This window comes from Melanerpes formicivorus, unplaced genomic scaffold (assembly GCF_026170545.1).
Source record: "Melanerpes formicivorus ecotype bairdi unplaced genomic scaffold, bMelFor1.0.p_v2 SCAF_61, whole genome shotgun sequence".
NCBI classification, from domain to species: domain Eukaryota; kingdom Metazoa; phylum Chordata; class Aves; order Piciformes; family Picidae; genus Melanerpes; species Melanerpes formicivorus.
Window position 1 is genome coordinate 348,098 of NW_027142413.1, and position 23,394 is coordinate 371,491.

At 37.3% G+C, this 23,394-nt stretch overlaps 1 protein-coding gene across 8 annotated transcripts in view; it reads left to right on the top strand.

Annotated features, from left to right (window-relative positions):
* The window catches only part of CDH18 (cadherin 18), a 279,170-nt gene extending 256,870 nt beyond the window's left edge, over window positions 1–22,300 (top strand). For 7 of the 8 annotated variants that reach the window (XM_068161968.1, XM_068161970.1, XM_068161965.1 and 4 more), the window contains 4 exons: window positions 638–759; window positions 6,218–6,335; window positions 15,368–15,619; window positions 17,387–22,300. In XM_068161968.1, the coding sequence (XP_068018069.1) occupies window positions 638–759; window positions 6,218–6,335; window positions 15,368–15,619; window positions 17,387–17,889 (995 nt within the window). In that variant the 3' untranslated portion in view covers window positions 17,890–22,300. The remainder of the gene's footprint in view (window positions 1–637; window positions 760–6,217; window positions 6,336–15,367; window positions 15,620–17,386) is intronic. The other variant, XM_068161972.1, reaches the window with a different exon arrangement.
* The last annotated feature ends 1,094 nt before the right edge of the window (window positions 22,301–23,394 follow it).

The following is a 23,394-nucleotide window of genomic DNA, read 5'->3' on the forward strand; positions in this document are numbered from 1 at the left end:
TAGACTACGAATGTTTCTCTTTTTTTGTGTGTGTGTGTGTTTTTATTGTTATCGGCCTACACAGGGACACTCACTTTTATAGTGTCAATCTGAAAGACCCCATTCTTTCGTCCTGTGTTTGAAAGCTAGACTTTATTGTCCTCCGTTCATAGTTTCATTTAAGGTGAAAGTAAAATGAAGTTTGCCACCTATCTAATTGATAACTTATACAGAATTCAGAAGGTGTATTCTTTAAACAAAATCGTTTCAACAAAATGCTATTTCTTACAAGAACAAGGGAATTAGGAATTTTTTAAAAATTAAGGGGTATATAATTTCATTGTGAAAGTGTTTTCTCACTGAAAGAATTCTATTTATTTTGGTTTTTGAGTGCAAACTTCTTGAGGGTGAGCTCTCACAAAAGTGCAGATCATAGCTTAAGACACTGTTACTTAAACGTTTTCTTACTGGCATATCAGTGCTAAAGCAAGAGTCATTAACTACTTTGTGTAATAGCATAATAACTTGAGAGGAAGCCGAACTCAACTTTGGGAAAGGTTTATATGTGTTATTTTGTTAGGAAACCATGTTAAAATGAGTTTGTCGCAGAATATTTGAACATTGCAAAAGGTTTAGTAACCCCTTGTGTATTTTGCAGACAATCCTGGGTTAGTGAGCCATGTTCCGGTTGGTGTTAGAATCCTGGACATCAATGACAACCCTCCAGAGCTTGCCAGAGAGTATGATGTAGTTGTCTGTGAGAATGCAAAGCCTGGTCAGGTAATCCTCACTCTTGCCTTTCTCCCACTGGAAAAGAAGGAAGATCTATCATCTTGTGTTTTGTTGTGTTTTGTGGTCTTTTTAAAAAATTTCCCATACTGTCTTCAACCAGTATTTACCAGTTCTTGTGTTGGGAGAATGAGAGAGAATAGATTCCCATTTATTACCTCTGTGCCATTCATAAATCTCTAGTGCATTGCACCTCAGCTGTCTCTTGTCCAGACTGAAGAATTCTGCTTAGCTTGGATATACTATGACAAAACCCTTCTAGGCTTTTGATCATTCATCTTGTCCTCCTATAAACTTTCTCCAATTTCTCTCTATTCACCTTGAGATGGGGAATCGAGATTCAAGATTCAGGTATGAAGTGGTTTATAATTCTTAGAGTTTATGCTGATAATAATATATGATGGTCTCCGCTTTATTTTCTATTCTTTTCTTAGCAATTACTAACAGTGGGTATGCTTTTTAGCAAGAAAGCACTGAATGGAAAAAACTGCATGTCATAACACCAATATCACAAGCAATAATGATTAGCTTACAGATCATCATCATATATATGTGTGAGGTTAAGACCTTAATGTCTTACAAATTTCACTTGTCTATGTATTGCCTGGCTACTGAATAGTGGAAGATCTTCCTCTTTTATTCCTTGAACAACTCAGAATTGTAAATAGATGTAGTTGACTGATTATTCATACTCTTCATAAGGTGTTTATTATTACACTGATCAACAAGTGTTCCAGACTAAATCAGTGTGGAACAGGAAGTCTCTGTGAGACTCTCTCATTGACACTATTTCCTATATTTTGAGCAATTATTTGTTCAAGGACCTTTCCTCTTATGACTGCAGTTCTTAGGTGCTCTTACCAAGATATCTCACTCATAGCCTTTAAAAATATAGGCAGATCTATCAACTAAGTACCTCTTATTAACAAAGATTAGAATTTGTAACATAGTTCTATATACATATAATGTCTTAAGCATTAATTGAAATTGATTCCAATATATTTTGATAATTTTAAAATCATGTAATTCAATAATTGTTATATTGTTATAATTAATAGTAAGCTAAAGCATGCAGTTAAGCTAGCTCAGAAATGCTCTGTTTGCTGGGGATGCTATCAGTGAGTAGCTAATGTTTCTTATTAGTAAAATTTTAAGTCTTCAATAGTAGCTTTGCAAATGGAGATTTGTGAGAGGGATGTTTAAAGGATAAAATAAGTTTTATTGTAACAGCATTTGCTCCTGGTTTGGGTGAGCACTGTATTTCTCTCTGAGCTACTGTTGCAATTTCGAATGACTTAACCTCTGTAGTATGGCAGTTTAACATCCAAAATTAATGCTACCATAAAGGACTCTGCAAACAGTAGTTAAATATGAGAGGCTGGATCAGTGTGCTGTCGTATTCTTAAGCTATCAAAACTCCCTTATGTACATGACATGCAATATTTTTTACTTGCACTGCACAAGACTTCATAAATGATTGTGATAGAATTGAGCTGTACAAAACCCCCCACAACAAATCAAAACAAAAAAAACCAACAAAACCAAAACAGCCAAACAAAACAAATGACAAAAGTATACCTCTCTCACACAGAAGATCTCAATGTCTAGTTTAATACAGAAAATGACACTACAACAAATACTAAGGAGGGACAAATAAACAATGGTTACAAAACAAGTGTTCCATATGCTAAAAAGCATGCCTAGCTGGATGGTTTTCATTCACTGAGAAGGCAGTGTTTGCTCGTGAGTTATCCATCACCTTGTGAGAATGATTCATAAGATTAGTCACTGAAGAACGAATTCTGTCTTGTACTGTCAGACTCTTCTACTTGACTAGTGATTTCAGGTCTCCAGCCCTGCACTTCTCTGTAAGAATCCTTATTCTTTTGCCAGCATATCTATTTTAGAATGGAATGGAATGGAATGGAATGGAATGGAATGGAATGGAATGGAATGGAATGGAATGGAATGGAATGGAATAGAATAGAATAGAATAGAATAGAATAGAATAGAATAGAATAGACCAGACCAGGTTGGAAGAGACCTTCAAGATCATCGCGTCCAACCTATCACCCAACACCACCTAATCAACTAACCCATGTAACCAAGCACCCTGTCAAGTCTCCTCCTGAACACCTCCAGTGACGGCGACTCCACCACCTCCCTGGGCAGTCCATTCCAATGGGCAATCACTCTCTCTGTGTAAAACTTCCTCCTGACCTCCAGCCTGAACTTCCCCTGGCGCAGCCTGAGACTGTGTCCTCTTGTTCTGGTGCTGGCTGCCTGGGAGAAGAGACCAACCTCTGCCTGTTTACAACCCCCCTTCAGGTAGTTGTAGAGAGCAATAAGGTCACCCCTGAGTCTCCTCCTCTCCAGGCTAAGCAGCCCCAGCTCCCTCAGTCTCTCCTCATAGGGCTTGTGTTCCAAGGCACTTGTTACGTGAGAGATAAACTAAGTAATTGTTTGTCATTGGAAAACTTTTTGGTTTTGCAAGTTTATTTTCATAAGAGATTTCTTTGAGAGAAATCCCAGTATCATGTGATTGCATTTGTCTCCTGCTTCTTTTTCCCTCCACAGCTCAATTTATTGAAAAAACAAAACCAACCAACCAACAAAACACAATAAAACTTAAGGACTTAAGTGCCTCTCAGGGCATGTCAAACACAAAATGTTTGTGAGAAAATGATTTACTCCCTTAGTAGTCACCTTGTTGAGAAGACAAGCAAAGCTTCCAGGTGAAGCTTGGGAGATATTATATATTTAAGTAGATAAAACAGCTGTGATATGATCTTAGGAGGTATCCAGCCTTGGAGAAAAGTCTGACTTTTAGAATTATACTCATTTTGTAAATGATTGTGATATTTAGCCAACGTAGGGAAATGAAATTTTGAAATCTTCCACAAAATGAACTTGCGAATCAAATACTTTTTTTTTTGCTTCACACACAACTATTTCATTAAGACAAAGGTAGCAAATAGCAATGTAAAAACAACAACAACAAAAAAATTAAATACTTTTTTCCTGGAAAGTGAAGGAGTGAAGTGTTGACAGTTTTCTGAATGTTTCCATGTTCAGTTTTGACTGGTAGAGTATGAACCTATTTAAATATCTGACTAGATCTCCTAGTCACTTTCACTCTAGCTCTCCAAAGATAATGTATTTTCTGGCTGCTTTTCAGAGGAATAACAGAAAAAGTTGTGACAGCAGTAAAATGTCATTTCCCTGATACTACCTTTTATTGTAAATTAACAAGCTCGTGGTGTACATGCATATGCACATACACACACACAGAGCACTTTTTCAGAACTGGGTTGTATAAATATTTTGCTGACAGTAAGGTCTACCTTACCATGGATGCTGTTATTTCTAGTAGGCAAAGGAAATCAATGTTAGCTGTTCAGGAATGCCTCTGCTGTAAGTTTGTTGTATGTATGTTTACTTGTTTATTGATTCAGTTCTCAAAAAGATCTAAGTAGAATTTAGCATCTGTCCTCTATCCTCTTCAATTAGTTCTGCTCCATTCTTGAAATTCTTTCTTTTCTCAACAACTGTTGCCTTTAGAATAATAGAATAACCCTTTCATTGCTTCATATTACAGCACATGAGGTTCTGTGTCTACTTTTTAATTTTAAGCAGCTTTGCTAAAGTATGTACTGATGTTTGTTAGTAGACTGTTAGGTAGTTGGCCTATTAATTAAAAAAGTGTGTCCTGGATTAAGAATTCATTTAGGTGTCAAGAAGACACACACTTTTATTTCTCATCTCTGAATCAATGTCTTAGACACCTTTTCCTTAGAAAGCAAGAGGCTTCCAGGTAATGGTATGAACTTTCTGTTTAAAAACAGTTCTGTCAAAAATATTTTGACCTGTCCTATTACACATACAATGTGTATTTTCCACATGAAAAAGCATGGCTTTTTACCAATCCAATGCTATACTTCTTACATACTTTTGTGAATTCAGAAGATACTTGAATTTTCATGTGTGAAATTAGGGAGTGTAGACAGTATGTTTTGTTGAGTTTTAAAACCAGTCTTAAAAGCAAATAAATTTTATAATGGTCAAGTCACACTGAAACTTTGTAAAATGTCACAGAATTTTTTACATAAGACAGGACAACAGGACAAAAGTTTATGTACTGGGCTGTCAAGCAAAACATTAAAATGCATCCTAAAATGGCTCTCATGTCACTGGTAAACAGTACTGAGGGTTAATAAACAATATTTAATAAATTCATATATTTTTAAAGTCTTATCTGGATGTTTTACAGCTGTGTGTGGTATTTAACTGCATTTTTAGTATTTGGGCAATAACAGAAACTTACTCACGTGAAAGCATTTTCCCATCAGATATGTTTTTTTGGTCTTGCTTTGCCCCACACCATTTCAACATTGCTAACAAAATGGTCTGCATTTCAATGTGATGTACCACCTTTGCAAAATTCAGGAGAGAACAACTAGCTTTTGACAAACTTTTTTTACTAATATGGCCATGACTTTGATAAGCTGCATGATTATAGACTTTTCAGATTGATCTTATTCTGATACACTTCAGCCAAAAAAGTATTATGAAAGACTTCTAAAATATTCTAAGCAATTATCGTCAGTATTGTTAATTGTCTAAGGTGTCTATAGTCATAAAATAGACTCTATTGTATATAGTTAATGAAATAAGTATTGTGCTATATTGGCATTAAAATATATTTGTTTTCTCTTATGTGAATGGAAGTAGAGAACTCTGTAATTTTATTTTTAAAACAGACCAAATCACTTGAGCATATACTGTTTATGCTTCAGGTTCAGTCCAGACAGATTACAGCTGAACACTGAACAGAAAATTTCTTATTAAAAGAGCACTTTCCCTTAGGATATCTGTCAAATCAGTGCATCAGACTCTGTGGGCTTCACTGCCTATACCACAAGAGCAACGTCTATTAAATCCTACTTCAGCACTTGAGCTTCCAGACCCAGCATGAAAATGAAAGCAGAGGGAGAAATATTGCTTGGTCACACATTCCAAAAGCTTAGCTCAGCTTTAATTGAAAGTGAATTTTTAAACCCACCAGGGCTTTTGAAAATTCCTCTCCCACACATGGTATCACATACTTGACATTTTGGCTAAATAATTACTTTTCCTAACCAGTACTGAAGTGGGATGGCAACAGGGATGGCAACTAGATCACACTCTGCATTGGCCATCCTGGTTCAGTCTGAATTTTGGCTCCATGAAAACCAGTGTTTACGTGAAACTGTAATTCTGAAAGTCACAGGATGAAGTGCAGATGGTGAACATCTTGGTTCCAGATTCTGACTGCATCAGAATGTAAGGATGTATAAAAACCTGAGATGCAGAAAACAGCAATAAGATATGTTTGAACATTCTACTGAGGTCAGGTACCACTTGCATCAAATTAAAATTTCAGTGCATTCACTGTTGATTTTTATTTCAGGTAATTCAGACTATCACTGCAACTGACAAAGATAACTCTGCAAATGGGGCAAGATTCCATTTTTTCCTTGATGAAGGGCATTCTTTGAATCCCAACTTTACTCTAAGGGACAATGAAGGTAAATTAAACACATAAATCTCCAAGAAATGTATCTCTGTCTTGTCTGGGATGTTTCACTGAACAGAACAATTTCCATGCATTTCTTGAAAGAAGGGGAAAACTGCCAATCTGCCAACACTGAGCTGGCTGGTGTCAAGGACATGGTGTATACAGCATGCTGCAAACTATGACTAATCAGATACTGAATTTTATTTTTATACTTAGTTTTATACTTTATACTTCATGCATTCAGGAATGTTTTTAAAAGTGGATTTATGAAAAAGGATGTTGAAAATTTGGTCCGTTTCTAGGTCAGTAGCACTGAATGGGTGCCGTTAAGGTTATTGATAATTATTGCTTAAAGAAGAAAATATCAATTTAAGTTGAATTAATGCTTACTTTTATGAATGATACCAAGAGAAGGCCTTTCAGTCCTTCTTGGGTGATAGTCTATTGATTCAACAAAGGGTGCCTACAGAATCACAAATTCACAGCAGATAGGCCCAGAAGGAAAAGGGCCTTCAGGGTCATCCAGTCAAGTGTTTCTGAACAGTTATTGAATCATATAACATCCAGCTTTTAAAAAAAAACCAAACCAACACAATGAAAAGACCAAAGCAACCAAAACCAAATCAGCCTTTTGTTGAATATTTCCTCATTCTTTTCATGTTGCAACCTCATGAAAATGAGAGTAAACTTTATGCTTGTCTGTAGCTTTTCTGCATGCGTGCATTATGTCATTTTGTTTGTATGCATATATGGATGTGTTGGGTGTTGCCTTTATTTTAGTTACAATTCTTGCAGGAATGCTGTCATAGACTTCTGAGATCTTACAGATCATCTGTAATAACTGAGATGCATTAACTCCAACAATTGTACATATGCTACATATCATTGTATGTTTAGTAGGCTTCACAGGGGAGGTGGTTGATTCACCATCCCTGGAGGTATTTAAAAAACAGAGAGATGTGGTGCTTGGCGCTGGTGGGATTAGCACCAGACTTGGTAGAGTTAGATAATGGTTGGACTCAATGATTTTAAAGGTCTTTTCCAACCAAAACAGTTTTATGATTCTATGTTTAAGCTATTCTTTATTCCCTTTTAGGGAAACAGACTGAATAGCCTTCCTAAAGAATCTGTTTCACTGTTTAACTATATGTAGAGCAGAGAAAAAAAAAATAAATGTCAAAGAGAGAGTTAGAACTCCTCATAAATCTCTAACTCAGTAATGTCATGCTTTGGATGTAAGTATGCAGCAGTAAGAATTGGCTGCTTTTTTGTTACCTTAACTAGAATACCTAGCTATTTTAAGCTGAATGTTGCAATTAATAGATTATTTAAAAAACAAACAAATAGAAAAACAGAGGAATAAAAGCCTTCTACTTGGTAAGGTAGTTACCTAAAATAGTCTTTGAGTCTATGAGCAAATTTGTTATCAGAAGATTAGAGAGGCTATACATGACAATTTAAAAACATTCAGAGTGTTTAAGTGAAAGCCCAGCAAAATACAGTCCTGTAAATCCAAATTGAAAACAGATTTAAGTTTCTTAATATGTTGTCAAAAGGAAAATGAAAAGTGATGCAACAACTGGACTTGTGAGTTGTTCAGAGTTGTGGGATATCACAGTGCTTGCTTTGCTTGTAAATTTCCTTTCTTCTCCTCAAAAAAGAACAAGGATTTTTTATTTTTTTTTCTAAAGATACTAATTATCACCCTGATAATAGTTATCCTTAGTATAGTATGGCTTTTCTTTCTAAATAAAACACTGTTTATAGTAGTGGGTTTTTTAACCTCTCTGAATCAGAATGTAGGAGAGTAAGATCTTTTATGTCCCAATGTCTGATTCTTTAATTCAGAGACATTATGGATAGATGAGGAAAGAAAATGAAAGTAAAGAAATGCTTTTTCTATGATTGAAATGTTAACAGTTTCTGATTATTTGGGCAGATTATTCTTGGATTTCTAGAAAAAAAATATAGTGTTGATATTGTCCACTTTGACTGAAACCTAAAGGACTTACACAAGCATAAGTTTCTGTAGTTTCTCCATACCTATCTGTATAGATTACAGCTATATACAATCTCAGCACATGTATATTTCATGTCAATAATATTCCATGGCTTCAGCAGAGGAAATAGATATTAAAGCATCAGTGCACATAATTTGTCATATTACCAGTTAAATTTATATCTCTTGAGCCTCAGCTTGTGCTTTCAATCATCAGTGTTAAAGCTCCAGACTTTGAATATGCAACTTTATAATGCAGTGCTTGGAAACTTCAGGAAAATGTAGGTCAGGGGACAGCCACAGGGCTGTGCCAAATATGCAGTCCAGCAGAACCTAAGAATTGCTTGGATCACCTTCTGAATTCTCTTGGTGCTTAAAATTTTCATTTGAAACAAAATACAATACATCCCCTTTCATGCTACAATAGGTTGATATTTGATTATTTTTATTTTGTTTTTCTACTGACAAAGTACTATTCAGAGAGAGTAAAGCTTAAGAACAAGATAACAGACAGCAAAATGGTGCAGTATCTGTATACCTGTAAGCAAGAGTGAGCAAGAGCTGAAACAGATTTTCCTTGTTGTACAAAGAAAACAAATTACTGTAATTGTTTCCAGCATTTTATTTTTGGTGGTTTTTTTTTTGGTCTCTTTGGGAATTGTACTTACAAAGGCTTTTTAATGAAAACAGGGCTGTTTACAATTTATTCTATCCAGAAAAATGTTGCATTTTCTATTATAACCTGAACACTGATGGGTTTTTTCAAATCCTGAGGTGCTTTTATGTTGCAGTTCAGTTGCTACACATTTCAGTTCATTGTTTTCTGTGTTCTCATTTTGGACTTTAGGATGTAAGATAACTTATAAATCTTTTTCCCACTTCTGTGTAATATCTCAGTTTCACACTGCTTAATCAGAAACACATGCTTTTGGATGTTCAATTAAAAATTTGGTAGGGCAATAGGAGACTAAAACCACCTTCTCTTGGGGAATCAGAGGAAAGATGACAGAACTTCCTATTGGAGCAGTCTCTAAATACTGGGTTTTAAATTTGTATTTATTTATTTATTTTAATCCTGAAGGCTTAAAGAATGGTTGTTGTATTTGTCAAAATGTGTTAGTTTGATGGAAAATGCATGTGTGCATTTGTCATTGTTAGGGTATCCCCAGCCATAAATATGCACACGCATTTGCATAATCTGTCTTTCTGAGTAAAAAGATATGCCTACTATGTTATCTATTAGGGACCTCTTTCAGAAGTTACACAACACTTTTCAGAGAGTTAGCAAAAGATTGAATTCTCAAAGAACAGTTCACTTAGGTGCAAGGCAACACTTATGCACTGTAAAGCATTGAATTGCTAGTGATGTTTTTTCCACAAGATATACAGTCTACCATGAATGCTCCATTGTATTGTAAATTTCCTGGGTAGTAAGTGTTTGTGTAGAGACTGTGCACATTCACCCAACACCATCAGTACGACTTGTATGTTCTATTGCTTTAATAAATGGAGACTGCTGACTTCTGAAAGTAGGTAAAGTTTACCTTACTTTCAAGGAAGAACAACTCCCTAGAGAATGCTTAGCACTGGTCCTCTTCTCCTTTTCTTTCATCAGGACAAATTAATCTCATAAAAATATCTGCAATATTATTTTTCCCCTCTGCCACTTTTTTCAAAGATTTTGCCTTTTGAAAACTTCCCAGTGGTAGAGAATATTCTTGAGGTAGGCAATTTTTTTTTATACTACCCCTTTGGAGATTTCTTTTCCTTAGTGTTATGCCACAAGATACTTTAATGCCCATAGAAGCAGAGACCTGCTTTCCTCCAAGATCTGGAGCACAATAAGTTCAATGGCATTTGTATGGAATGAAATTTGCTATTTGTTCATCCAGCCACGCCCACGATGCATATTAGCATTTTCCTGCATCATGGATCAAAAATGTGTATTGAAATGATCAGTTTTACTTGTCATTGCTGTTATTTAGGAAGAGAGAAAGCTGCAGAGAGTAATTCATCCCATCGCAGCATGAATTCCCTTGAAGATGTTTCTCCTTATGTTTCTTCCCTGATATGTGCAAAATTCTTATCTCTGACCACACTGCCCAAGACATGTGTAGCAAACCAGGTTTTCAGGTTGCAAATAAGTATGCCAGATACCAGACCGTGTCTTAGCTGCTCTAGAACATCTGAAGCATCATTAAAAAGGATCAGGATGAAACTCTCCCTTTGCAACCCAACATGATCAGGAAATAGCTACATCGTTCCTGCTTTCATTTACATCTGTCATTGGCTGAGTTGAATCTGCTATTATTCATGCCATGCTGCTTTCATGCCAGCTTCAAAATCAAAGTGCTGGTTGGAGCAAAGTATTACGGGGCTTGAAGTTCACACATTATAACATGAGAGGCTTCATGTTCTGGATGCTGCTTTCAGTTTCTGGGTTTGGGATGTGGATTTCTTCTGCTGGCCTGGATGCAGGTCAGGTGGTGGGTGGGGAATGGATAGGTCATTGGCTTCTGCTTTTGCATTTCACTGCTCTTTACTGCAAACAGTCTAAGGTAATTGTGCATTGTATTACCTCGTTTGTAGTAAAACTCTTTATCTCAACCTGGGGTTTTTTTGTGTGTTAGTTTCCCTCACTTTTGTGTTGGGGGAGAGACAGTGTGAGAGTGGGCTGTGTTAACCCAGGACACTGTATGTTTGGTGTCCTAATGTGTGGCTCCAAAAGCAGGGTGTCTTAACTAAGACATTCAATTTTAGCATGAGGAAAAAGGGTTGAGATAACATGAAGTGAGATTACAAGAGGATTCAGTTAAGGCTAGAGACTTCTTAAAGAGAGTTTTATATAGTTGTTGGTTTTTTTCTTTTGTTTGTTTGTTTGTTTTCCAGTGGGATGTTTGCTATGTTGGTTCATTTGCTTTCCAGAGGTGGAAGGGGGCAATATGCTGGGGTCCTGTGTGTGCTCACTATGATGCTGAGCATCACCTTAGTGGAGTGGCTTGGAGATGCACTGTTGCTGTGCTGGTTACTGGTCTGCCAGGTGTTGTTCAGAGCAATACAGGACTTTCCCAAGAATACCACAGAGAAATTTGCCCCAATGCTGGATGATTATGAGTGGCAGGGTGTGTGAGAAAGCATGGTCAAGTGCCTAGGACAGTGGTCACCTCTGGTGGTTTGGAATTTCACCCCTGAACTAGTGCAAAATCCTGGCAGGCTGGTGAAATATTTGGAAAATGTCTATTGTCAGCATGGAGGTTCCTGAGAGAGAAATCACTGCGATGTGTTGGGGCCTGGCCCATGCCTATAAAGCCCTTCTCATCACTGTTCAGAGTGCTCAGGAGCAAGAGAAGGTCTCTGGGCCTACAGAGAGACCAACAGGCATGGCAGCTATATCAGAGAACCAGCCTGTACCAATATCAACTGCTGTGGAAAAAGAAACATACAACAAAATCAGCTTGTCTGGTAAAGGATGAAGATGAATCAAGAACAAGAAAAAGAGACAGAGGTGGTCACTCAGTCTTCAACTCTGGCTTTGGGAGATGGTCAAGGATAAACGATGGATGAAATTAGTAGCAGTCCCCCAGTAATGAGAGGAAAATCTCTCTTCCTCTGTACAGGCCTGTGATTCAGCTTTGAAAGAACTGTCCCAGAAGATGAAGCAAATCCATGAGAACCTTTCGCATTCCCCATCTAGATGGTCCTATGTTTCAGCCATGAGGAACAGGCACTTTCCTGTCCAAGGGAGAGAATCTGGGAGGCACACATCACAAAATATCCAATGGTTTCACTTACCTGACCATGGGGAAGACATGAAGAAGTGGGATGGAAAACCCACAGCAGTCCTAGGTGCACGAGTACATGAATTACAAGGAAATTCTCCCTGGAAGAATGCTGTCCCAGTTTCCAGTGGAAAATCATCCAGAAAGAGCAGACAGGCAGATACTGCTTCCAATCCTCCTGAAGGGACTCCCAAAGTGTCTTCACAAGACATGAGTAATTCCAGTCAGAATTAGACGTGCCCTGCCTCCAACCAGATGGAGGAGAAGGACATCTGGGTTTATTGGACTGTGTGGATCCAATGACTTGGCAAGCTGAACCCCTGAGATTATAAAGCTTTAGTAGATACAGGTGCACAATGCACTCTGATGCCATCAAATTACAAGGGGTGGAACCCATCCGTATTTCTGGTGTGACAGCAGGGATCCCAGCAGCTGAATGTGTTGGAAGCTGAGCACTGGAATGCAAGCCACAGTTTACTATCACTTGGAAGGGTGAAAGGGGTCACTGGAAACACAGCCACAACGTTTGGGCTGAGCATGGACTGATCCAGTCTGTACTGGAATAGGGTGGAGCTCCACAGCCTCTGCAGTGAAAAATCTGTGTACTCCAAGGAGATCTCATTTTAAGTGAGAATGGACAGTGAATGATGTATGAAGTCTGTTGTTTGATGTTAATTGCTGCTGAGCACAATGCAGAAATAAGGGTGGATAATGTCATGGACTGAGTTGAATCTGCTGCTGATATTCAATATCATACTGCTGTCATGCCAGCTTCAAAATTCAAGTGCTGGCTGGAGAAAAGTATTAAGGGGCTTGAAATGCAGATGGCAGCATGAGAGGCTTTCTGTTGTGGATGCTGCTTTCAGTTTCCAGGGTGGGGATGTGTTTTTTTCTGCTCATCGGGCTGCAGGGCAGAGGGTGGTGTGGGCCAGGTCGCTGGCTTCTGCTGTTGCTTCTGCATTTTGCTGCTCTTTTCTGCAAGTAGGCTAAGGTAATTGTGCATTGTACTATCCCATTTCTAGTATAACTCTTTATCTGAACCCGGGGGGGTGGGGGTTGTGTTACTTTCTCTCACTTCTTGTTGGGAGAGAGGGGATGTTGAGAGCAGGCTATGCTAACACAGGAAAGCATCAAAGTGAAATGTTTGCTCTGATTATGCAGTGATGCAAGTTGTTATTGCCCTTCTGTGAAATATCCTGTAAAGAAGACAAGTTGGAACTTGAAATAAACATCTGAGAAACTGCCAAGCTAACATTATAGGTGGTGACTCTGCATCATGCGATGGGTTGAATCTCCTGCTATTCATACCATGTTGATGTCATGCCAGCTTCAAAATGAGAGTGCTGGCTAGAGCAAAGTATTACAGGGCTTGAAGTTCACATTGTAACATGAGAGGCCTTATTCGGGTTGCTGCTTTTGGGTTCTGGGTTTTTGGGTGTTGTCTCTTTTCTGTGGGAGTGGCAGTAGGATGGGTAGAAGAATAGAATAGAATAGAATAGACCAGGTTGGAAGAGACCTTCAAGATCATCACGTCCAACCTATCACCCAACACCACCTAATCAACTAACCCATGTAACCAAGCGCCCTGTCAAGTCTCCTCCTGAACACCTCCAGTGACGGCGACTCCACCACCTCCCCAGGCAGCTCATTCCAATGGGCAATCACTCTCTCTGTGTAGATGGTAAATTTGCTGTGTTTCTGCTTTATGATGCTGCTTTCTGCATTTTGCTCTGCTTTTTCTGCAAATAGGCTAATCTAAGGTAATTGTGCATTGTATTATTATGAGGTGAATCTGCTACTGATTTGTCAGATTACGAATAGATCAGTTGAATTTCACTTTGTATTTGACGGCGATCTCCCTTTTTGAAACACTGAATATTTTATGTGTGCCCTCCAGCAGTATTAAGGAAGTTAGGACTGCTAGTCTATCATAAAAAAAATATGAAAGAGTGGAAATAAATATTGTATTTTAAAAAGCAAATAAAAGTTTTGTATGCAATATTATGTATCAGAAAGATAAAACAGCTGATTACTTGTAATCTGTGTTCTACAAGAGTAGTTTTTTGGTTTAGTAGTATTTTAAAATAGATCACTGAGATTGTTGGTGCAGTCATTTAATTAACAGTAGAAGACAGTACATGCATTAAAAGAAAAAAATGGTCCAAATTTGTAAAATAAGACTTGGGAATTTTCCATATATCTTAGAATTAGACTAGCAGAGCCTATTAAGACATTAACAGGTGGACAGAGTCTGTAATTATAATCTTAAAACCACTGCTTAGTCTGCAATCTGAATTTCAGTAATATCAAGCTTGACTTCCTCAATCAATTCAATTACAACACAGAACACTTTTCCTTCTAATCTAATTCCATCATTATGTGGAAATAATTTATTTCTCAACAAAAAGATAATGAAAAGGTCAACATTAATGAGAATGCCACAGTGTATTTTTATAAGATACACTAGCCCATCTTAAGCAATATGGAGACAGGCTAGAGCTTAAAAGAGCTTTTCATAAAAGAAAATGAATATTTTTGCATGGCATGTCTTGTAGGTAATACAGGAGTCATTTCCATGATGCTATATCAAAAGATATACTTTATAGTGTTTAATTACGTCTGTGTTATGGTTCTTAGGCAGGTTACTGAAATCACATCTTCATTTTGTGTGTGTGTAGTAAGAAACTTTGTAAGGTAAAGAATATGTTTTATTCTAGGCATTTTATAACCATTATGGAAATAATGTTTCCAGAAGATGGTGGTCTTACTTTGTGTCAGATATTTTCAGGTGAAAGGTTTATCTGTTCATCTTATTCTGGTTTCAGTACTTTTACTAGAGATATTTTGACATTCTTCTGAGAATCAAGTGGATTTTATGTTGTGGGTGAATTCCACAACAGATACTGTCATAATTCAAAGTATTCATATTTACAAGTGTCTGTATACTAGTGACAGCATAGTATGGGATTAAAACACTTGCAAATCGAGGCCAAAATGTTTGTCAATGTTTATTTAGACTCTACAAAAAGTACATGATCCTAAATAATCTTATTGACGTAATGTTAATTACTTTCCCCTGAGTCATTTTTTTTATCCCGTTGACCACAAAGACTTCCTGACAAATTTTAATTCTAGATTGTGTATTTTCACAGATTAGTCTGTTCTTGTTTTAATATGCCCCAAGGTTCTAGACAACTGGTAACAGTCAATAACAGTTTTCTTTTCTTCTTCATTACAATGACATTCTGGTTTTTTATGTTCTAGACAATACAGCCAGCATCCTGACAAGACGAAGGAAATACAGTCGAACCACACAAGACATGTATTACCTCCCAGTTTTGATTTCTGATGGTGGAGTGCCCTCTCTCAGCAGCAGCAGTACTCTCACAATTAAGGTTTGCGCCTGTGAGAGAGATGGACGAGTGAGAACTTGCCACGCTGAAGCTTTCCTCTCCTCAGCTGGCTTGAGCACAGGAGCTTTAATTGCAATACTGCTCTGTGTTGTCATTCTTCTTGGTAAGCCATTTTCAATAGTAAGTAATACAATCCTCCCACTGGCTCTTCGAATGTGATGGCAAAATGTTTTATTTATGGCATGTTTTTGAACCAGGGGCTGTCTGGTAGCAGGAAGTGATTAGAAACAATTACCTGTGATTAGAGGGGAAAGGTTTAGCTAAAATTAATAGGGGAAAATGGCTTTAAAACACATTCATAAATATCTGGAATCCAATAGAAATTATTTTTCTGAGTTTATCAAGTAATTAGCACTGCAGATTTCTTTTCTTTTTTTTTTTTCCCCCATTTGGAAAGATTTCAAGAAGACACTGACTTTAATTCCATGTGTAGAACAGTGTGGAGAATGATAGAAAATAGGTGAGGAAAGCATTTTGAAATGGCATTACACTGCAAGAAGGGCCATTAGCACTGTGTAAAAGCCATTACTTAATTACCACTGTGGGATAAACTGATAGCAATGCACAACATAATCCACAGGGGCAAGACACATAGGAAGTAGAAGATGACTCCATTAGCTAAATGCCGTTGCAAGTATATTCCCAAATAATGGGAATTGAAATGTGACTCACATAGGAGATTTTGAGAACTTTTTTCAAAGGCTCTACATTTTCTAATGACTATTTTCCTCACGGCTTACTTCACAGCTTTCTTGTCAGAAAGCTGTTATAAAATGTCTAGTAATGCATTTAGTTTATAATCTTACATTGCATCATACAAGAGTTAATATTTATAAAATCATAGAATGCACTGGATTAGATGGGACCTCGAGAGGATGCCTTGCAGTAAAAAGGACCTTCCTCAACTAGATCAGGTTGCTCAGAGTCCCATCAAGCCTGACATGGAACGTCTTCAGGGATGGGGCCTCCACCACCTCACTGGGCAACTTGTTCCACCATCCTCACAGTATGAACTCTCTTCCAAATGTCTAATCTAAATCTACCCTTCTCTAGTTTAAAAACATTGCCACTAGTCCTAGTGCTACAGCCTTGGTAAATAATCCCTCCCCAGCTTTCTTGCAGGCTCCTTTCAGTTGCTGGAAGGCCTGCTATAAAGTCTGCTGGAGCCTTCTCTTCTCCAGGCTGAACAATGCCAACTATCTTAGCCTGTCTTCATAGCAGAGGTGCTCCAGCCCTCTGATCAGGAGGAAAGATAAACCTTTGAAATTTTATTGCAATATATATGGTTTCAATGAAGCACTGGAAGCCCCCCATGATACTTCTAAAAATGCCAGACCTATTTACTCATTTCTCATTTAACAGAAATAATGTTATTCCCTCTTACATCCTAATTATCTAACTAGTGGATTTGATTATTGGTTCAAGAAATCCTAGCAGTCCCCACATACAAAATGTTCAGTGGAAGAGTACCCTTTAATGACCCTTTGGAAGACCAGGCTGTACTGGAAGTTTGTTGTTTCAGTACAGCGTTACTAATTTCCCCCTTAATTACATGGTCTCAGTCTTTGGCACATAGCTGTGTCAAAATGCAGCTGTATGGATTTCATGGGTGCTTTCCAGGCATACAGTAATCTTTCTTCAGGTAACACACTACACAACTAAGGCTTTGCTCACGTAGGAATCTAAGTATGCTCTTTTCCAGATTGGACAGGTTTGGTGACCTTTTGCTGCAGACTCCTGTCTACCATAGTGATCCCAAATATCAATATTAGCTTGAGATATAACATCTGCATGTGTGAATTATTATCTGCTCTTTGATGAGTGTATATCTATGTACTTCAGATGTAAACTTCAAATTTCATATCTGCAGTTTTTTCTTTAGCAATTGTGGTCCTTTTCATCACCCTAAGACGCAACAAGAAGGAGCCCTTGATTATTTCAGAAGAAGATGTCCGGGAGAATGTTGTGACATATGATGATGAGGGTGGTGGAGAAGAAGACACAGAAGCATTTGACATCACAGCACTGCGGAATCCATCAGCTGCTGAGGAGCTAAAATACCGGAGGGATGTTCGTCCTGAAGTGAAGCCTATGCCCAGGCATCATACCTCCGCAAGCCTTGACAGCATAGATGTTCAGGAATTCATTAAACAAAGACTGGCAGAGGCTGATCTGGATCCCAGTGTACCCCCTTATGACTCCTTACAGACATATGCCTATGAGGGTCATAGATCAGAAGCTGGATCGATCAGCTCTCTGGATTCAGCCACAACACACTCTGATCAGGATTATAATTACCTTGAGGACTGGGGACCTGAGTTCAAGAAACTAGCTGAACTCTATGGGGAAATTGAATCAGAAAGAACAACTTAGTTGTAATTCCCAGAACAGAGAGGTTCCTAAACAACTGGAGATATAATGAAACACAAGTAACAAAAAATGACTACAGTACTTGGAACTGAGCAAGTTGTACACAGTCACTGTAAAACAAGTGCCCTTTTCATGTTTGAAACTGGGTTCTCCGATTGGAAGAAAGCAAAATTTTGAAAAATACTGAAAGAAAATGAAAAAAGAAAAGAAGCTATTGTCCCTTGTGTATGTTTTTTAATTGCTCAATAAAGTCTGTGGTACCGTATCTGTAACAGTATCTAAAGTAAAGGCAAGCAATGACATTTTTATTGCAATATGTTTTAATATCTCCAAACTGCAGTAAATTTATGGTCACACCTGTTTAGGAAGATAGGTAACGGGGGAGCAAATCTCTTGCAGGTGGTTGTGCTGTTGCATTTCTAGCTGTGCTCTAGGCCTTGTGATCCCAACATGAGGTAGTCAATGGGGTTTACTGTAAGTGTGAGAAGTGCTAACGGTCTGTTTCCTTTGCAGAAGGGATAAGCCACACTTTTAAATAAATGGTCATTTGATGATTTAATCTTACTGAATTATCAGGTTACATTAAGGTGATGTCATTTCAATATGTCCCTCATAATCCTTTCATCCATAACCAGCTAATAAAGGGAGGGCATCATTAACTGATAGCTCAAACATGGCTCTAGCCCATAACCCCAGACTTGCTATGTTACTGCTTGTGAGAAGAACTGTTGTTTCCAGTGCTGTGCTTTTCGTTTTGACTTTTCCTGGGAACATCATTCATTTACACACAATGAATCCACAGTACTTCTTATGCAGTGAAGCAGATAAGGCATAGGCTCTTTCAATAAAACCAACAATGGCAGCACCATTAAATGATGCAGGTGTTTGCTTCACTGTGCTTCACTTATGTCAATAGATGAAGATTTTCAGGTATTTTGCTGGTCTGAGACCAGGAGCTACAATACTCAAAACAAAGATTTCTTAATCATGCCTCTCTATTTCAGTGTGCAATGAAAAGCAAAATAGAGCTGCTCACAAAATATTGGGATAGCAAAAATTGAAACAAGAGTAAGATGATTTTTTTTTTTCTTCTAGTTTGATCTACTGATATTTAATTTATCTTAGAGTAATTTTCTAAGCTTTTTAATCTTCCTATTTCAAGCATTGTGGAACAGGAACACTTTAAATAAGTGGAGGAAGGAAAAATAAAGCATCATTATTGTAGTTTCTATGGATCAAATAGATTTCTGATGTTAGTAACTACTTAATATTGCAGAACTGTCACACATTTCTGCTTAAATTTGCAGGCTGCTTGACACCTAATCCATCAGATTCTTATATTTTCTATTGTTTAGTTTGAAACTCTAACCTTCTGTTTGTCTTTCTTGCGATATTAATGTGAGGGTACCAGGAGCTCATAATGTCCTATGACAAATTGTGAACTGTAAGGCTCACCATCTATTACCACCTTCTACTTCTAAGAAAACTGTACCTCCGCTTTGGAAAGTGGAATTTGTGCAATATGCATTTGACAGTGAAACTGTCCAGAGCAGTAGCCATGTGCTGGTTTTTTTTAATTTGTTTTATTTTTCTCTTTCTGGGATGGTATGGCAAATGGTACAGATCTGTGCACTCCACTTGATTCCTCTCTATGCATTTTAGGTGCCACTTACCTTCAGAAGGTCTGTATAGCTGACCTACTGGGGGCCATACAGGTGAGCCACATTCTTAAGCCTTTCCTTTAATGTGTGGTTTGGTAGGTTCTCGTTAAGACCAAAACTTCTGATCAGTTCTACTTTGAGGATTTAAATTTTTTGTTTATGAGCTCATTCCTGAGATGTTGCTCACTGCTTTTGGTTTAAACAGCTTTCTGGAAAAATTAACAAGTAGTTTTGTAAGAAACTTTTCAAACTTGAAAAAGTATTAGTTGCACTGTAGTCCCAGAATTGTCCTTGACTATACCATTTTGTTCGCAACTTGAAAATTGTGTGTTTCCCTTTCTGTCAGCATCTGAATCTACAAGGCAATTTGGAAGGGAAAAACCTACAAAGCCTAAAGTGTTCTGTTGATGAAAGTAGTTTGAAAATCTGTGTTCAGGTGTTGTTTTTATTCTTAATTTAATTTTTACCAAATATAGAATCTTTAGAAATTAATTTAAGGAGATATTCTCATTGTAGAGCAAAGTTAAACAGACACTTCAATGCAGTAAAAGTTATACTCAAGTTGAAAGTTGTTTATGTATTGTCTTTTTTGGGAATAGAGTTAAGATGTATTTCAGATTTGTCCCATATGTAGTACAGGATTTTATGACAAAAAAAATTCTTTTGATTTAGATCTCACTTGCATTTATGTATTGTATGAGTGCTAAGAAGAAAGTCTTTCAGCATTAGTAGTACCATGGACCATAGTAGTTTGTCCCACATCTGCATGAAAACTGCATTCGTTGCTGTATCATAGTTTTGAGAGGCAGGTATTAGTTATACTTATGTCTGTTTCTTCTGGCACTACACCAAAGCACGAAAAATCAATTGTGTTTTGTGTTTTAAGCAGTGTTGCCATCATTGCTTTCGTTTTATTTGCATCATAGAACATTCAGGCTTAAAGCCAGCAGAAGTACAGTGAGGTGAACAAATAATTACTCTTACACTCATATCGTGATTAAGTTAGTGAGAAGAGGAGGTTAAGTCTCAAACTAATAAGAATCCCCTTTATACCATTTCTGGTGCCCTCTTTGCTGCTGTACAGCATGTGCATCACACCCACATTTCAGGAATTATACATCCTTTAAAACTCTGCAGGGTTATTGAGATGCTGTTTCAGTGATGCTGCGGTGTGTCTTGTTTGGTATGTCAAATCCACGGTGATTGCCAAATGTGCTTTTAAATCATGAAAAGATTGCATGCTTGCTATGCTTACTGTTTTTTACTCAAATACACATCACAGTGCTGTGTTGTTTGCATGACCAATAGCAGAATATTAAATCTCAGGGTCACAGATAGAGGCCTCATGGTGCAGGAAGAACAGATTTACACATTTTTTTTTCTCCTGATCCCACAAATTTTCATTTGGTCCTTTGTGTCCTAGAAAAAAAATTCAAACTATATTTCAGAACTTCTATGTATGTTGACATTGAATAAAATGGAAGAAAATTAGTACCATATGCCACAGAGGGCAGAGTCATTTTGTAGCATTTCTGATTTTTGAGAAGTGCACATTCAGTGGGAAACTGTTTTCTGGTTTGTGGTTAAGTCTGATTGTGCAGACTTTCCTTAAAGCTTTCATGTATCTTTTATGTACTCATAGTCACAAAATTTTCCTATCAGCCTAAATAGTAATCCTGCTGCTGCTTAAGAACAAAAAGCTGAAAACTGCCAGTTTTACTTAAACTGGAAGATACTGAGTGAAGATTAATGGCATTTACGAAGAGGTGTTAAGAGCTTTCCGATTCAAATTGGTTTTTTCTGCAACAACTATTGAACTAATAATACATTTATACCAAATTAATTAGTCACATTCCTTTAAGCAAACCCTCTTTCTTCTAATGGTAAGGGCAAGGCGTTCAGAATGCTGTAATCTTGATACATCATCTGAGAAAATCTTGTATTTTAAAATGTGAAAATATATTATCAAACTAAAGCCAGTCAAAAATGTGATTTAATACACTTTAAAGACAAGAGTTTGAATTCAGCTAGATTTCTGCATTGAAAATATGTTTGTTTATCAGTGTTACCATCTATTACATATACACAGAAGACTGTAAAAGTTGAAAGTAATTTCACTCTATTATGCACTTTATTTTTTGCATTCTTCTTGGAAAACCAAACAAACTGTAAACATTTTGGGAGTTGAATTCTAACTGATGCAATTGTTTAAGCTGTGAATACTGCAAGAAAATGTGCAAATACCCTCACAGGTATTTGAAAGGAATAATAAAAATTCTGTGGTATAAGGCCTGGTAAAATCATCTTTTAGAAAACCTAAGTATTGCACCAGTCTGAAATTAACCAGACTGGTAGACAGAGGAAATATGAACTAAACTGGTAACAGAAGAAATATTCTAAATGCAGAGTAGAATATGAAATTATGCTGCCTAGAGTTACTTTGCAGATTATAAAGTGCTAAGACCTTTTACTTGCAGTATATATAAATGGCACAGTGCATTCTAAGGAACATTGGAAGCGTGTTGCAAGTATTGGGCCATCCTTATTTTTCCAAAGTGTCCAAAAAAGAAAAAATTCTATTTTTTTTTAACAAAAGAGTATGTAAAGTATACCTCCTTATGCAAGTGTTACTGATAGAAATTGTTACCTTTTCTTTTAATAAACAAAAGGGACAAAATCTTTCATTCGTATTTTTCAAATAAAATATGCTCTTTGATATGGTGGTGGGTTAGTGTATTCCTCATCACAAACAGAATGGGTTGTTTTCACTTCTCTATTTTATATTCACCAAAATCCCCATCTAGACCACTCGTAAAGAATTAGATGTTATACAGCAGTATCAATGAGGTCAATACACAAAACAGTATGGTAACTTTAACCAGGTTTCAACGCCTGGTGTCACTATTTCAAAGAGTATCTTACATAATAATTTCTACAGGTTGGCTGGGGAGAGAGACACACAAAGAGATGCACTGCAACAGACTGCAGTATAACTGCTAAATGGTTCATTGTTTTTACCTGTGGCAACTATTCCACTCCAATCAACACTGTCCTGAAACTGAAATACAGAGTTACAGGATGAATAGATTGTCCAGATAAGTGAGTTAGGGAACTGCACATCTGTGAATCCAGATTGGTGATAACAGCAGGGGTTATTGTCCTATGTTGACAGAGAACAGAAGAGGGAAACCAAGCAAGGATATTCACAACGAGCAAACTCACACACACACACAAGGCAAGTGCACAGGAGTCACCCAGTCTTTCTCAAAGGAATTAACTGGTTTTACAAACAAGTTATAGCTTTAAAAATATTGGTAACGTGGCTCACAAGAAACTTGCTGCTTGCAAAATCTTCTTTCTCATACCTACATTAAATTTAACACTAAAGCTAAGGTTCTCAGGAAATATGAAATGAAAATAAAACTGTGTTAATAATACCCTACTTGCTCTACTTTGTTGCCCACAAGTCAATTTTGATTGCATTACTATGTAATTCCCATACATTCCTCAGCACAGGCTCAGAAAAGAAAATGATTATGGTAAGATGTGGGAACCCAAAAAAGGGAATGATAATGGATTGTTTAAATGGTCCTCATGTCTGTGAGGTCCTGGAGGTGATAGGAGATATTGTACACCCTGAACCATGTGAGAAAAGGATGAGAGTGAAAAATAACAAATTGTTGCATCTTTGAAATGGATAGGAAGGCAACTGGGGTGAAGAACACCTGTTAAAATAAAGATAAAACAGTGGGCTTAGTGGGGATAGGCTGTGGGAAAATGGAAGTGTAACATTCACATACATCCCAATAAATAGACACCGGCTCCTCAGGTCTGGGTCAGTTTGCCC